The 17,343-nt window shown below is 27.9% G+C and overlaps 1 protein-coding gene across 1 annotated transcript in view; it reads left to right on the top strand.

Moving 5' to 3' along the window:
- The first annotated feature begins 617 nt into the window (after positions 1-617).
- Positions 618-17,343, top strand: part of LOC135926828 (A disintegrin and metalloproteinase with thrombospondin motifs adt-2-like) — a 43,219-nt gene continuing 26,493 nt past the window's right edge. Inside the window, exons 1-9 of the mRNA XM_065462758.1 lie at positions 618-760; positions 853-1,431; positions 2,144-2,303; positions 2,384-2,517; positions 2,561-2,679; positions 7,384-7,439; positions 7,479-7,536; positions 7,883-8,062; positions 8,100-8,306. Of these exons, the coding sequence (XP_065318830.1) occupies positions 2,571-2,679; positions 7,384-7,439; positions 7,479-7,536; positions 7,883-8,062; positions 8,100-8,306 (610 nt within the window). The 5' untranslated portion in view covers positions 618-760; positions 853-1,431; positions 2,144-2,303; positions 2,384-2,517; positions 2,561-2,570. The remainder of the gene's footprint in view (positions 761-852; positions 1,432-2,143; positions 2,304-2,383; positions 2,518-2,560; positions 2,680-7,383; positions 7,440-7,478; positions 7,537-7,882; positions 8,063-8,099; positions 8,307-17,343) is intronic.

The following is a 17,343-nucleotide window of genomic DNA, read 5'->3' as shown; positions in this document are numbered from 1 at the left end:
TTATTGATAGATGTTATGTAAAAAAGTGAAATTGAATAAGGAGGTTATCTCGGTAATATTACGGGAAATTGAAGTATATGTATGTATATGTAATGTTAAGTTAAACTGGTTTAATGTTCCGGCTGTCGGTAATAAACAAGGAAAAAGATTGAAATTGGGGTAATATATGTATTGTAAATGAATAAAAGTGTAAAAAATAAAAGGAATAGAAAAGTTGTAATTCATTTTGTGAATACATTTTTGTTCATAGCCTTATAGGATAAATCATGGTTGTTGAACATTGGTATTGGTACTGGGAAAATATTTTTTTAAGTAAAAAAAGATATAATTAATTAAAAGTTCTTGTTTGAGTTTTTTTTTTCCTTTCCCCCCCCCCCCCTTTTCTCTTGTTTATAATTTAATGGTCTGTGTATGTGTGGAATACCGTAAAAGGAAATAGGAAAAGTTTAAAACGTGTTTGTGTTTTGGAACGCAATCATGGATTGATTTTGTTTTTGTGTATGAAGTAATTTTTTTTTAAAAAGGAAAATTAAATAACAAAAGTGTTTAGTTAATTTAAATTTTTTTTTTGTAAAAGATTTTTTTTTTAATTATAAAATTATTTTTTTTTTCAATTAATTTCCCGAAATATTAAATTATATTTCTTTTATTAAATTGAAGTTTTTGTTGTTATAAAGTCAATTTTTTTTTAACAAGAAATCATTACTACCATTTTCTGTAAACTAAAATAAAGAAAAGGTCAACGCATATTCTTGAACCGGTAAATTATATTTTTTTTATTAAATTGAAGTTTTGTTGTTATAAAGTTTTTTTTTAAGTCATTACTTCTAATTTCTGAAAATCAAAATAAAGAAAGGGTCCACGTATAGCCTTGAACAAGTTATCCACGAATATTTTATCACCTTCGGGAAATGGAAACAATATCCCGTTTAGTAGACCTTGGAGATTTTTATCTCCAGGTCACATTAATCAAGAAGCACGATGGTATGACCCTGGGAGAAGGACGCCGGAAGGAAAATCAACCACCGACGTATGGGAGTAGACGGAAAAAATGTTATAATTGTCAGGGAGAGGGTCATCTCAGACATCAATGCACGCAACTACCCAGGGATCGTGTACCTATGGGGGTGTTATCGGAAAATGCGCGGGTAGAACCATATGAAGAAAAAAGAAAGATATATAACGAGATGAATGTGGAGCAGCCGACAACTTCTGTTCTTATGGGACCGGCCATACCTGCGGATAAGCGTCCTCCGAAAAGACCAAGTTATAATGATGGACTGCCACAATTAGGGAATTCTCGCTGACATGGATATGTTGCAGAGAGCTATGGCTACAATAGATACTGAGGTTCTACCGACGACTAGTGCAGGGGATTTTTGGAGCAGTCCCATGTCGGCTTAGGGTGAGGAATATTCATTTAACATGAAGGTGAGCATGAACATTTTTTTTTTATATACATGTAGAAAAAGATTTTTTTTTGTTTATCGACATGAAAGATTTTTTTTGTTTATCGACATGCCCTGATCCCATAAAGGGGTGGCATGTCGTATTTGTAAATACGTGAATGTTTTATATTTTTTTTTAACGCGGAATGCCAATCAACCTAGATTAGATGTAATACATATATGTAAAATTATTATTATATTTTTTTTATTTTTTTTTTTTTTTTTTAGAAAATTAATTTCTTTTTATATAAAAATTAGGGATTTATATTGTGATTAAATTGTTTTTTATTTCGGAAATTATTAATAAAGAAAATCATTCTTCGCGAGTTATATTTCCTGTCTGCTTGGTGATTTTGTAGTTTCGGGAATTTGTTTGAGTTGTTTTTGTTTTTCTCTTAGTTTGTGTTTAGGATTTTTTTTTTAGTGTGTAAGTTTAGATTCGAATAAAGTCTTAAGTTTTTTTTTATAAATTATATATTATTATATTTTAGATTGATTGAAATTGTGGTGAAGTATAGTATTGTTTAATTTTATATAATTTTTAAACAAAAAAATCAAATTTTAGCAATATTTAGTAGTATAGATTATTTAAGATGGTAATGGTAAAAAGATTAAAACATAATTTTTAAATTTTATGTTCTTATATTTTAAAATTAAAATTAATTCTAATATTTTATTTGACATTTTTATTTTAGATATTCCTAGATCAAACTTTATGTTACAAAAGATATTAAGAAAGTGTCACACTTACTAGTGTAGGACAAGGCTATAAACAGAGGATATTCACCAAAGAAGAAGGAAATATAACTAAATATCCAAGCTGGCCAAATTTTTTATGACCTTTCAATGAAAAAGGTATAAATTTATTCTTCATTATTTTATATTGTTCTTTGGGAAATATTATCCTAATGAAAAAAAAATTTCCTAAATTTTAGAAAGACAATTCAATGGCTGGCCATGACTGGTACTTAGGATTTATGTTAAATCCCACTCTCTCCTTAAGGTCCCCTGGGGCTACTAGTATTCCTAGGGATGAAGAAAATGAAAGGTTTATTAAATGATATGTTAAGTAAATGTTTTACATTTAATATTTAGTAATATGATGAACTTAGATTAGAATGTATGGCAATTTACAACATGGATAACTGGATTTACCACAGTTCAAACCCCTTCCAAGATAATTGCACAGAAGGGTCAAAACCGGTAGTATCTATGACTTCCGCAGAAAGGGGTACGTTAATTACATAGTTCTAACTGTAAATGCAATTAGCCATACAATTCCTCCAATGTTTCCTTTTCCTAGAAAAAATATTATATCTATTTTGTTAGATGATCCATCTGGCTCTATAGTAGTAACAAATGGTTCAGGTTGGATGCAAGAGGAGGATTTTGTTATTTTTTTGAAACATTTTTCTAAACACTCGGTTTACTCCAGTGTCCAAAGTTTTATTGATCCATGAAAATCATATGTCACATCACTCAACTGTCAAATTTTGTATAGATACGGGGATAATTCTATTATCTTTGCCATCCCATTGCATCCATAAATTACAGCCTCTTGATTGGTCTGTTGATGGGCCTATCAAAAAATATTACAATATTACAATTGATTCCTGGTCGTCATCCAGGAAAATTATTCAAAATTTATGATATTCCTTCTGTTATTAAGGAGGTCTTGCCTTTAGCAGCATCACCTCTCAATATAGCAAAAGGTTTTACTAACATTAGATATATTCAAGAAAAAAGATTGTATTACCTCAGTTTATAGGGATTCTTTATGTGAATTTCCTAAAAGCTCAATATTAAAATCAAGCTCGGTCTCTTTTGTATTTAAAGATATTATATTAAGAGAACCTTAAATATATGTAATGATGCTCTATCATTCTCTTGTGTTCATTTAGATGATATTCCTGGTCCTTCCAACAATTTATCAATATTCTCGCCTCCCCAAAAAAGAAAGAATTAAGAGAGTGAAAAAAAGGGGCGAGATATTTTCATCATCTCTCTATAGAAAAAAAGAAATTGATGAAAAAAGAAAATATTTGCAAGAAAAAAATAGTAAAAAAAATTATTCACAAGATATTTGTATTAATTGTAAGCTGGATATATAAAACATCATAACGGCGAAGAGTAATGAGAATGTGCCAAAGATGAGCACATGGTACATGTTCAAAAGATAAATATTTTATATGTCCACAAAATGTTTATTAAATTAACCAAAATTAAGCTTCAATTTTTATATATAATTAGATTCAATTTATAAGTATTATTATTTTGAGCAATTAAATTATTCTATTCGTATCATTATTATAATAATCTCTCATTTGCCTTTTAAATTTATATAATCTTTTTCGACACCACCTCAGTCTGCGAATAAATGAGTCTGCATTATCTAAACCTAGCACTTATTGAACAGACATTTATATCTTACTATTTTCTCATGCACATAATATCCAGCTAACATAAAAATAAATTGCTTATTGGGATAACTAATAACATATCTTCCATGATTCGTGCTGCACCTACCATTAAAAATTGTCCATTATGTAATAAACTATAAGTAACCAAATGAAGCCACGTCATAGGTAGTGTGGTTAATTGGCTAAGCAGTGTCATCGAACAGAGCAGATCTAAATTTTGGCTTGTATTTATCGATCCCAACCCGAATCGAGGCTTCAAAAAACATATAAATATAATGATAAATAACATTTAGATATTAATATTATAGACAAGAAAGTTTAAAACTTCTTTTAATTTTGAAACTGATACACTATAATCTATTAATGAACATCTAAATCTTAAGAGGTAAAATTTTTTAGTTGAGATTAACCATAAAGAATGCAACTTACAATGTCATAATAGGAATTTTTAAACTTTTTTAGGACAAATGGGTAAAAATATAAATTGTAAACATGTTAACAAAATTCCAATGAAGATGAAGTCTAGAAGAGTGACAAATATTATGATCGCTATTTTTAAACTTTTCTTGGTGAAAATGGGCAAAAAATATGTTTTAAACATGTTAAATTAAGATTTTAGTGAAAATGAAGCATAGAAGAGTGACAATTGTCATAATTCAATATTTTTTTAACATTTTTTGAAGAAAGTAAAAATATATTTTGTAAATATGTTAAATTAAAATATCAGTGATGATGAACCATAGAAGAATGACAATTGTCATATCGTTATCTTAAATATTTTTTTATTTTTTGAAGCAAATGGGTTATAGTTGTAACATGTTAAATTAAGATTTCAGTAAAGATGAACCATAGAAAAGTGACAATTATCATAATCGTTATTTATAAACCTTTTTGGAGAAAATGGGTAAAATTATATTATAAATATGTAAAATTAAGATTCCAGTAAAGATGAACTATAGAAGAGGACAATTTTCATAATAATTATTTTTCACTATTTTGATGAAAATGAGGAATGTTAAATTAAAATATCAGCGAAGATGATCCATAGAAGAAAGAATTGTCATAATCGTTATTATACCCCGGAAAAATACCCTCGGATAAAATGATCTTGAACAAAAAGACACTGGAAAAATATCAGATTTTAATCATTTTTAAATATTAAAAAATGGAAGAAAGTTTTTAAAATATTATTAATTTCATCCTAACATATGTTTCATTCTTCATTAAAAAATATTTTTAACTGATGATAATCATTTTATTTTGACATGAATTTTTATAAAAACCATGCACATATGTGGAATACTGGGTAGGTTTAGCAGATGTTGGCTAAATGTTACTAAGCGATTTTTGGCAGTTTTTAAAATATTATTAATTTCATCCTAACATATGTTTCATTCTTCATTAAAAAATATTTTTAACTGATGATAATCATTTTATTTTGACATGAATTTTTATAAAAACCATGCACATATGTGGAATACTGGGGAGGTTTAGCAGATGTTGGCTAAATGTTACTAAGCGATTTTTGGCAGTTTTTAAAATATTATTAATTTCATCCTAACATATGTTTCATTCTTCATTAAAAAATATTTTTAACTGATGATAATCATTTTATTTTGACATGAATTTTTATAAAAACCATGCACATATGTGGAATACTGGGGAGGTTTAGCAGATGTTGGCTAAATGTTACTAAGCGATTTTTGGCAGTTTTTAAAATATTATTAATTTCATCCTAACATATGTTTCATTCTTCATTAAAAATTTTTAACTGATGATAATCATTTTATTTTGACATGAATTTTTATAAAAACCATGTACATATGTGGAATACTGGGGAGGTTTAGCAGATGTTGGCTAAATGTTACTAAGCGATTTTTGGCAAGGCCTTTATTATGTATTAAGGTTAATATAAGCATAGATAATGAGAAATACTTAATTTTATTAGAGACTAAATCCACTACATTCGATAAAATTTAACAGTAACTTAAAGCTGTGTATAATAAATAAAAATTTTAAATACCCTTTTCTAACATTATAAAAAATTTATTAAAATTTGGATATTTTGGTATCTTTATTATGCCTGATGATATTTTTGACAGATGCCCTTTTGTTAGAGGGTATTTTTGTCCAGATTTTTTTGTGCAGGATGTCTGTATTCCGGAATTTATCATTTTTAGTGTTATAAGAAATGGGCAAAAAAGTTCTTTAATTGCTGTTTTAATGATATAATTTGGGTATACTAGATTTACGCTCAATAGGGATTTTTTTCATTTCACAAAAAGAAGTATATTTAACATAATATTTTTAATGAGGGGGCGATTCTGATTAATTATCTATTAGTGAAACGAGATTTTTTTTTAAAGTTTGATATATGGAGAGATATTAAACAATCATATTATACAAGACTGCTCCAACAATCTAAAACAAATGATAAACGAGATGCTTTATCTCTGATATTTGCAACTATATTGAGATCATATCAAATTAATAATGAGAAAAATTCATTTTTTTATATACTTGAAAATTATATTATAATATTTTAATAAGAAATTCTTATATATTTAAAAAAATAATTATATCGATGCCTTGATACAAATATATTTTTAAATAAATTGTAACCTAATTGGATTGATAAACATATATATCAATATTTTCTTCACCAATAATACTTTGTATTTCACTGTTCTCATTTGATCAATTTATTAATCTGTCAACGTGCTTACCTAAAAACATTTAGATATTTAATGAGAATTTATTAATCTGTCAACTTGCTTACCCAAAAACATTTAGATATATTATTGAGAATTTAAAAATATCATCTAAAGCACCACAGCAATTTGGAAATTAATATTTCATCTAAAATTCAACTGCAACTCTTATAGAATCGCTTACCTTAAGCTCAGACAGATGTATGTTCTTTCCAAATTGCAAAACCTACTACTAAATACTATATTTGCGATTGTTAATTTAGAATTCTTATATCCATAAATATATTTTCTTGATCTTTTTTCTCTTTCGTCTTGATCCTATAATATTAAATCGACTTAGAAAAAATAGAGTTCATAAAAATTAAGTAATTAGTTGAACAAAAATAGAAAATTAGTTTGTAACCTATGAGCAAACGAAATAAATCGTCCGAAACCTCGTAACGAATTTCGTTGATTTAGGAGAACTGATAAAATCGCAAATTTTAGGAACATTATTAGCGTTATATATTAATTTATCACCATGTTTCTAATCTATCCAGATTAAAATTAAAGAAATTTTTATTTATTAGAAATATTACGTCAAGTTATTTTTTTAAAAAATAATTTAATTCTAGAAATTTTTTAATATGGTCTTTAATAAATGGATTACATATATTATTATAGTTATACCGCTATGTTACAATAAAAAATTAACTAATGATAAGCTGGGATTTTCTTTCTTTGACCAAAGTTTATTTAAAATACATCCTAAAGATAGAGCTATGTTCAGAAATAAATGTCTGGATATTAATATTTTATGCACAGAAAATGAACTTAGAAATTTTGAATGGATAGATTCAAAAGAGCTTAAAAAAAATCAAGTAAATTTAGTTTTTCCAACTTGATATAAATGTATTTAGGAACATTTTTTAAACCTATATTCCTGCAAAATGCTTAATCGGTCTAACGATTGTCCTGGTAACTTATGCTGCGTTTATAGTAATCACGTTATCTTCAAACGTTGCGTTATTTAAAGCAGCATTATTTTAAAAACTAATAAGATATAGCTAAAATAGTGATAATTATTTTATATAATATTTAAGAAATATACCTTATTTTTATCATATTACATATTTTTTTTATCAATGCATCACATCATATGTTTTTCAAATGTTATCATAGCGTTATCATCATAACGCTCCATATTTATACCTATTTATTGGCCTTATTTTATAAGAATGCTGTGTTAAACGCAACGCTTAAAGATAACGCGTTTATTATAAATAAGGCCTTATTTATCATTTTAATTGGCTGAATTTTTTAGTTGATGGAAAATGGTCTCGTTGGAGCGAATGGTCATCATGTGATAATATATGTGGAATGGGAAAAAAGATCCGTTATCGATTATGTAATAATCCCCTACCCCAAAAATTAGGATTTTATTGTTTAGGAATGGCTCATGAAACTTCAGTATGTTGGAACAAATGCAACATCACTTTAAATAGTTACGATTTTATATAATCCGATTTAATATGTTTTAGGTATAAAAAAACTTTCTTGGGAATATTTGAGTGAAAATCAAAAAATCATGTTCAATAATATTGCTATAAAATATCCAAATATTTCCAGTCATTGTTTGTATAGCCAATGCCATTTTGATCAACTCAAGGAAGAAATTAATAACATTAATACTGTGCATATGTTTTGGGCCATTATAAATTGCTTAAAAGAATTAAGAGGTTGTAAAGGTATAACCAAAAATTTATTTATTTAAACAAAATAACACATTTTATAACCTTTATAAATATCTACCCTTGTGATGTATTTAACAAATTAATTTGACGGGGCATTAGTAAACTAAGTAAAATAACATGAAATTTCTGAACTATGCAAAAATTACTAAATCACGCTAATGTGTAAAGAGTATATTAAATGAGGCAAATACAGACAGATATCCAAAAAACAAGCATTGTGCATTATTACACTTAAGAAAACTTTTATTTGATATGTAACTTTTTGAAAAGTTGTGACCCTCCACTCAATGATCTAGATCAGTGACTTCAATCATAAAATATATTTTAAAAAATAATATAACAAATTAAAATATATTATCTCAAAAAATATATTTAAAAAAAATATCAATCAAAAAATATTAAAAAAATCCTATTACACAAAAAATCTCAAAAAAATTAATTTTAGCGATCAAAAGATATATCAAGAAAATTTATGTAAAAAATAAATATATAAAAAATCATTTTAAAAATATATATTAAAAAAAAATATCAATCAAAAAATATATTTAATAAAATATTAAAAAATAAATTTATAATATAAATTAATATAAAAAAATTAATGAAATATAAATTTGTCGAAAATCGAAATTAGGGTTAATGTTACATCTTTTTTTGAAGTAAATTATAGATAAGGTGAATATTTTGTATAATGAATAATATTTATATTATATAATAATATTTTATTTATTTAATTAAAAATTAATAATAAATAATTAATTTCTAAATATAGTTGCAATGCAAAATATAAATAAAATTAAGAAGACACTTTTAATATATAATAAATAACTATATTTGATGAACTAGGAGGGAAATGGGAGTGTTTCGAAGAAACATTTGTAGTTCCCCTTTAGGATTTCAAATTGGATTTTTTGTTTAAGAGAGGGACTCGTTTTTGACCCCTGTCCTTAACGAAATTTTTCTACCCATTTGATTTAAGAACTTTAGGGATTGGGGACCGGGGTTTCCAAGGACGCTAAAAATTAGGGGAACAAATATAAAAGAATTAGGGAGGAATCTATTTAAACTTATTGGTTTCTTGTAGTTCCAAGGCCGGAAAGGAGGTAACACAAGAGAAGTCCCAGACAAGTCATTTGCCGCCGTGCCAAGACGTTAAAGACATGCAGTCGGGGTGCTTACCGTCCGCATTTAGGAGACCTAATGGCTCCAAACTATTGGGGAAACCGGCCGAAATCAAGGCTTTGCCGATTAACCTATTAAGGTTGTCGTGCCTCAGGAAACGGCCATTGACTTTGAGGCACGAGAAATAATGTCTAGAGAAAGGATCAACTTGTTTGTGACAGGCAGCACAGGTGTCCACAGAAGGGATAAGGTAACCAAGCCTATGGCCAATGGCAGTTTGAAACTCATCGTCTGTGAGTATCGTTTCCTTTTTACCACTCGGAATCGCGTCTAGCCATTCATGGCCGTTAGAGTTTTTTTTGCGTTTCTGAGCAGTTGAAGGTTAGTTAGATCGGGATACATACAAAGTTTTCAAACGCGCATTTAAGCATAGAGACCAGGAAGCTCTTTAGATGACTGGAAACTGGCTGCTCGGAGGCTTGGATAACTAGAGTAACTCACTCTTATTTAGCTGAAGATAGAAAGGGATCGTCCAACTCGATAAGCGAGGAAATAGAATCGTTAAAGGATATTCGAGATGAAAGAAAGCACGCAATTACCATTAGGAAGGGGGGTGAAAATCTAAGTCCACCCCGATAAGCGGGCATAGAGGCGAGAGACCAATTGAAATCGGAAAAATTTAAGCCTAAAGGGGATTCGATAAAATGTTTAAATTTTAATTCGAAGGCCTTAAGAAGGGTATTATACTGGAAAGCGGGGGAAGATTTAAATAAATGTAAGAATTTCGGTAGAAAAAGACATTTTTTGGTGAGAAAGAAGAATTGATGCTTGGGGAGATGAGGAAGATTCTTGAGTGAATTGGAAAGAGACTGGATTAAATCGTCAAATGTTTTTTGACAAAAGGAAGTAGAAAAACCGATAGGGGAACCTAAAAGACAGAGTTTCTCGTGCGGAATGATTGTAAAATTTAAGGAGGGATAAAATCCTTATTGTTGAGGGAGGAAATTTCACACTTTTTCCTATTTAGGGAAAGACCAATTTTAGAAGCTTCCATTTCAACGTACTCTATGGCCAACATAACATTGGATAAAGAACCGCCAAAAGAGCCATCGTCGAGATACCATAAATTAAGGTCTAATTTGAAATCAGACTTTAAATTTTTGATTAAATCCTGAATCCCTATAGTAAAGAGCAAGGGACCTAGTGGATCACCTTGCTAAATCCCCTCTCCGGAGGATATGGAAAATTCCTCGAATTTGAGTAACGAAGGGAATTTATAACAGGAATTAAGGAAATTCCAGTATTTTGGGAAATGGTGTAAAAAAGATGGTAAGAATTCCCTCCTATGGATGGTGTTGAAGGCATTTCTGAAGTCTAACTTGCAGAAAACCTTATCGACCTCAGTATTTATAAAAATGCGCGCAACATGTGAGGCCACTTCACAACCACCTCTTACTCCAAATCCTAACTGTAAGGGAAATAAGAAGGAAATAAGAAGGAACTGGCCTTAGGCCGAATCCTATTTACAATAGCCTTGACGACTAAACGACGAAAGAATGACCCTATGGCTATGGGTCTAATGCCACCATCCGGTTTGGTTAAAGAAACAAGACGTGCGCCAAAAAGAATAGGAGGAATACAAAGAGGAACTTCGCTAACGAAGATATTAGTTCAGTTAATGATTTCGGCAAAGGGTCAATAAAACCACTATCGGAGCATTGAATTAAGTCCACAAAAAAACGAGGTCTAAAGCCGTCCAACCCACCTGTCGTCCCTTTTTTAAAGGACTTTAAGCACTTAAGTACTTCATCACAGGTAAAAGGAATAGGGGAAGAGGCATGCGCGTGAATGTTAAAAAGGGGAAGCTAGTGGATGTTTTTCTAGAAGTTGTTGAAAGATAGTAACGTTGATAGGTGAAATAGTATCATCGGAAGTCAATATTCGGGCAGCACCGCTAATATTTCCAAGATCTAATTTTTCAGAGATCAATTTACAACGGAAAGAGTTGGGATTAGATGGAGAAAATTCATCGATAATCGTATTTCCAATTGTACACTTTCTCCTTGATTGAGGCAGATAAGTTATTTATTCTATTCTTGGGCTTAACTTAAACTCGAAAGCAGAAACTAATTAAATCTAACTACAAGGGTATTGAGGAGAAATCTGTGTTTAAATTATTCATAAGAGACATAAGGAATATTGAGATAGACTCTCGAGCAGCTATAGGGATCCTAGAAAGAACTGGGGGCTTATGCGATTTAAGGAATAAATCAACAGAGCTTGAGCAACAACAAGCCTGACTGGGGTCATACGAGTGAGGAGCATTAATAAAACGATCTGGGCAGGAGGAGAAGGGAAATTTTCCAGAATTGGAGCAAACGGGCGAACCATGTTTCCTAAACACGCCATGTAAATTAAGCGAAATTATTTTTAAGCATACTTGACAACAAGAGTTTACCATGGGATGGCTTTTGAAAGGGGGAAAACAAAAAAAAAATATTAATGGATATAACTTTGAATGGGAGAAAAAGAAACAAAAAAGATATTAGCAAGGGTAATGGGGAAAAAAATCAAAATTGAAAAAAAAGAAAGATACATAAGCTATCCTATCAGAAGTATAATCGAGATTAGAGGGGTTGGTAAATTTAAAAAAAAAAAATTAAAAAATAAGGCTAGATACATAAAGTATAAAAAGTATTATTAAGATACAAAAAAAGGTATAAACAAGAAAAATGGGGGAAAGAAAAAATCAAAAATTGAAAAAAGAAACATTCAAGAACTGTAAGAAGTATTATTATGAACTAGGACTATTCAAAAACGAATTCGAATCGAATAGTGCATTATTCAAACGAATCGAATAATTTACTATTTGAATTCGTACGAATAATAAAATCTACTATTTGTATTCGATTCGAATATTTCGAATAATTCGAATTAATTTTTTTAATAAAATAAATCATACTCAAATATATTGACAAATTTTTACAAATTTGATTTTAAACAGAAAAAATTATAATAATATGTAATCAATAATCTGATAATAAATAATATATAATCAAGTTATAAACAAAATTAAAATATATATTATTAATTTAATTTATAATTTAAGCCAATTTTTAAGGCAAAGGGTTTTTCTTATATTTTCTTCCTTATATGACATGCGGTTTTTGGACAATAAATTAGTTCCAACTGAAAAAAGCCTTTCACAAACAGTTGATGTTCCTTGTATAGATAGATAATCCCTTGCCATTTTCGAGAGTATGGGGATCCGATATGCATTTGCCTTCCACCACATTAACGGGTCAGTATCACTCTTTGCTCTTGGTTCACTCAGATAAAAATCTATTTCACACAGTTGAATATTATTTTGTTTAAAAATAATGTCTAGCCTGTTTTGTTGAATTTTATCCTTATTTTTTTGACAGTTATAATTATGAGCTTATAAAATAAAATCATATTTAAATGGGGGTAAATTAAATACCTGTATATCTATTGTAAATCTCTTTAAATTTGTCCATTAACTTGGATATATCAATATCATAATCAACAGATATTGATTTAAAATATTCTACTTTAAGCCTGGGATCTAATATTGTGGTTATTATTGCATAAAATAATAATAGCCCAACAATTTATCACATGCTACTTTGAAACGATTGTTAAAGGATTTATGGAAACCAGGTTTTTCATTTTTTAGATGTTCAAGAATTAAAATATAATAAGGTATAATCAAATTATAAGTAGGATAATTCTCACCACATACTATATTTGTAGTTTCATATAAAGGCAATAGTATAGCTTTAATTTTTATAAGATCCTCCCATTCTTCCTATATGTTATCAAAGTATTATATTATTAACTAATTATAAATTTTAGTTTACCTCTGATATTTGTTTTTCTTGAAGAATTTTAATGTTAGTTATTACTTCATTATCTAATTTTGTTATAGCAGGCTTTAACAATAAGCCCCTTTCAATCATTTGATAGGTGCTATTCCACCTTATTTCATCCAATTTTGGTTTTAAAAAATTTAGAGGAGGATGTAGGGAACTACATATATTTTTTTAATAAATTTAATTTTTGAGGGGAATTACGAGTCATTCTAATAATGTTTCTTAGTTTTAGAATTGATGGGTCTAAAATTTGTAAAATTTCTTTGGATATTAAATTAATTACATGGGCAAAGCATCAGATGTGCCCTATTTTTATTAAGGGATATTTTAAAGAAAATGTATCAATAAATGTTTTATTATTAGTTGCATTATCTAAAGTTATATAAAAAAATTTATTCTCTAAATTATAATTTTTAATTATTTTGACAAAGGCTTTAAATATATTTTCATCTGAATGTGTTTCATTTATTGGACTGACATCCAAAATTATGTTATTTATTTTTAAATTATCATCAATAAAATGGGCTGTTAGCCCTAAAAAAGGGTGTTGGGCTAGTCCAAATGTCAGATGAAAAATTAATCTGACTTTTATTTTTAGATATTATTTCCTTTACCAATTGTACCTTTTCTGCAAATGTATTATACATGTGCAATTTAAGAGTATTGGAGCATATTGATTTTACAGAACAATCAAGATCACTTATAAAATTTTTAAAATCATTAGAATTAATAATTTTAAAAGGAATATTATGATTTATAAATAATTTTAATAAATTATCCTTAAAATTAATTTTTTTTGAAGAATTTGGTGTAGACTTTAAAAAAATGTCAATTTTATTATTTCTTTTACTAAGGTGTGAATGAAACCTATTATAATGATTAATAAGAGGAGATGTTGTTTTGCCTTTACATTTTATACTCTTGCAATGATTGCAAGCAGCCTTTTCACTATCTTTAAGGATTTGATATTGATCCCATATGATTGCTCTCTTTTGTGAGGAAATTTTCTCAAGCATTCTCCTCTAACATAATTAGGCTAGCTAACAATAATTATTGTAGAAATGTAATATATTTTTATGTACCTCTGGTTTGTGTAATTTTTAATATAATTTATTATGAGATTCAAAAAATAAACTTTTCGTGAGATTCAAAAAATGTGGCAAATAAAAATTTAAATTTTCACTTCAGAAATTTTTAAATTTGTGCTAGAATTTTTATAAACATATCACCTGTCCGATTGGCAGGTCAACAAATAGAAATGACAAATGTTAGATTTATTAAACAATTTATTAAATATTACGAATAATTCGTTTTATTCGAATAATTCGTTTTATTCGAATCGAAAAAATGATTATTAGTATTCTGATAAAACAAAGAATTTATTATTCGTATTCGTAATTATTCGATTAGATTTGAATTATTCGAATCGAATCGAATATTCGAATTATTTTTGAATAGGCCTATTATGAACAATCGAAATTAGGGGGGTTGATAAATTTAAAATAATAAAAATTAGATGTATAAAGTATAAGGGGTATTATTAAGACTAAGAAAACAAGATTAAGGGAGGGGGGATTAAAAATTTAAGAAAAATAATAATAATAAAAAAAAGATTTAGTTGATGGAGTATAACTTTAAATTATAATATTGCATAACAAAGAAAAATAATAATAAAAATAAGATTTAGTTGATGGAGTATAACTATAAATGATATTATTGCATAACATGGGAACAATAGAATTAAGTGAACGGGTAGGACGAAGGAATGCAACAATAAAAAATGGAAGTTAACAAAGAAAAAAAATTTCGGGAAATATTAAGGCGTAGTGGGAAGATTTGGCAAATAAAATGGGACATTAATAAATGACCGTAATAAAAAATAATAGGTTTAACGTTTAACTTCATAGGGAAATTTTTCAGGGTGTGATGTTATAGGGGGGAGGGGGAGTTAGGAATAAAAGGAATAATCGCTAAGGAAAAATTAACTTCGCCGGGAGTATTTTTAGTGTGGAGTGAGAAGGTTTATAAAATGGACCATATCATTAGAATTTAACTTCGTCGGGATTTTCAGGGTGTGGGGATAAGAAGAGGTTTGGTAAATAAAATGGAGATTTAAGTAATAATCGGATTGAACTTTGTCGGGAAAATTATCAGAGTGTGGAGACGTGGAAGGTTTGGCAAATAAAAAAATAATCGAAAATAAATGAAAAACAAGAAATACAAAAAAAAAATTAAACTTTGTTCGGAAAATCCTAAGGGTGTGGTGATGTAAAAAGAATTCAAACTTAAGGAAATTTTTCTACGGCTGCCAAATAGGGAAATCTTAAAGTTGTTTTAGCACTATTCGTTACACAAATGAAGTTAAGCGCTTCTATTTTATAACGAAAGTTTTGATAGGACGAGCCTCCCTCGATGGTCCTTTCCGCGAATGTTGAAATGTAGTTAGAAGAGCGATAATTGATATTGGATAATGGAATTTTATACAAGACGTCGAAATTCCGAAAAGATATATACTTGAATTTGAAGATAAATATGCAGCTATATTATTATCCCTTTCCAAATATAAATTTGTTATAGAATTTTCTTCTTCCTCCTACTTTAGCTTTTAATTGTATATTATTCCGTTTAGTTCGCAATTTTAAATATTATTATTTTTAAATATTTCATTAAATTATTATATTATAAAATTGTAATTATCATTATTAAGTTTTTATATATAGTTATACGGAATATATATGTTAGCGTCAATGTGTTATTTTCAGCAATGTGTTACGGTGGGGTGAATTAATATTTTAGGCAATGTATTTTATTTTACAAATTAATAAATTTATTATTTATTTGAGAGATCAATTTATTATTTAATTGATATTAATTTAAGAGAGGAATTTATTATTTATAAATTTATTATTTTTATAATTTAAAGATTTTAATAGATATATTTTCAAGTAATATTTTTAAGATCGTCAATGTTTTTACTTTTTTGAGATTTATATAAATATTTTTATATATTAATTTTTTATGTACTTTTTTTCTGGTACATCTTTTGATCGAAAATATTTTTGAATATATTTTTTATATTTTGCAACGGTCCGGTCCGGTCTTTTTTTTCTAAAATGGGACCGGACCGATGGACCGTTAAGTCAAATGAGACCGGACCGTGGGACCGTCGGTCCGGTCCGGTCCAGGCGGTCCGGTCCCACCTAAAAAAAATTTTTTTATAATGCTACAAAAGTTTTATTCTGCATTTAAATTTATTAAAAATGAATAGTTAAATTACCCTATTAATATTTCAATTATATCATCAATTCATTTTTATTATATTATACACAAATGCCTAATCAAAGAAGAATATAAAAAGTAAACTGTGAATATTGAATTTAATGAAACGGAAGAATATAAAAAGTAAACGATGAATTAGATATTATATAGTGTTAGGCATTAAATAATCATATTTTATATGTTCATGTACATACACATTAACTATAAAGCAATTTATAGTAAACTTTTATATTCTTTAATCGGTCTTCGGTCGGACCGGACCGGACCGTGGGACCGTGTTGTTGGACGGGACCGTCCCATAGGACCGAAAAGTCTAATAAGACCGGACTGGACCGGACCGTTGCAAACACTAATATTTTTAATTTGTTATATTATTATTTTTAATATATTTTTTGATTGATAATTGTTTTAAAAATAAATTTTTTAAATGATTTTTTATATATTAATTTTTAGGTACTTTTTATCTGATACATCTTTGATCGTAAATATTTTTATATTTTAATTTTTTACGTACTTTTTTTCTGGTACATCTTTTGATGGTAAATATTTTTAAATATATATATTTTTTTAAAGGATTTTTAAAATAGTAATTTTTTCTGTTTAGGTAAAAATATGTTTTGTAAACATGTTAAATAGAAATTTCAGTGAAGATTAAAGTAACATTTATCGTAATCGTTATTTTTAACTTTTTTGTATATTTTTAAAGCAAATAGGTAAAAATATGTAGTGTAAACATGTTA

The sequence above is a fragment of the Gordionus sp. m RMFG-2023 genome, chromosome 3 (genome assembly GCF_954871325.1).
Source record: "Gordionus sp. m RMFG-2023 chromosome 3, tfGorSpeb1-WG-v2, whole genome shotgun sequence".
Lineage (NCBI taxonomy): Eukaryota > Metazoa > Nematomorpha > Gordioida > Chordodea > Parachordodidae > Gordionus > Gordionus sp. m RMFG-2023.
This window is presented reverse-complemented; position numbering and strand designations above follow the sequence as displayed.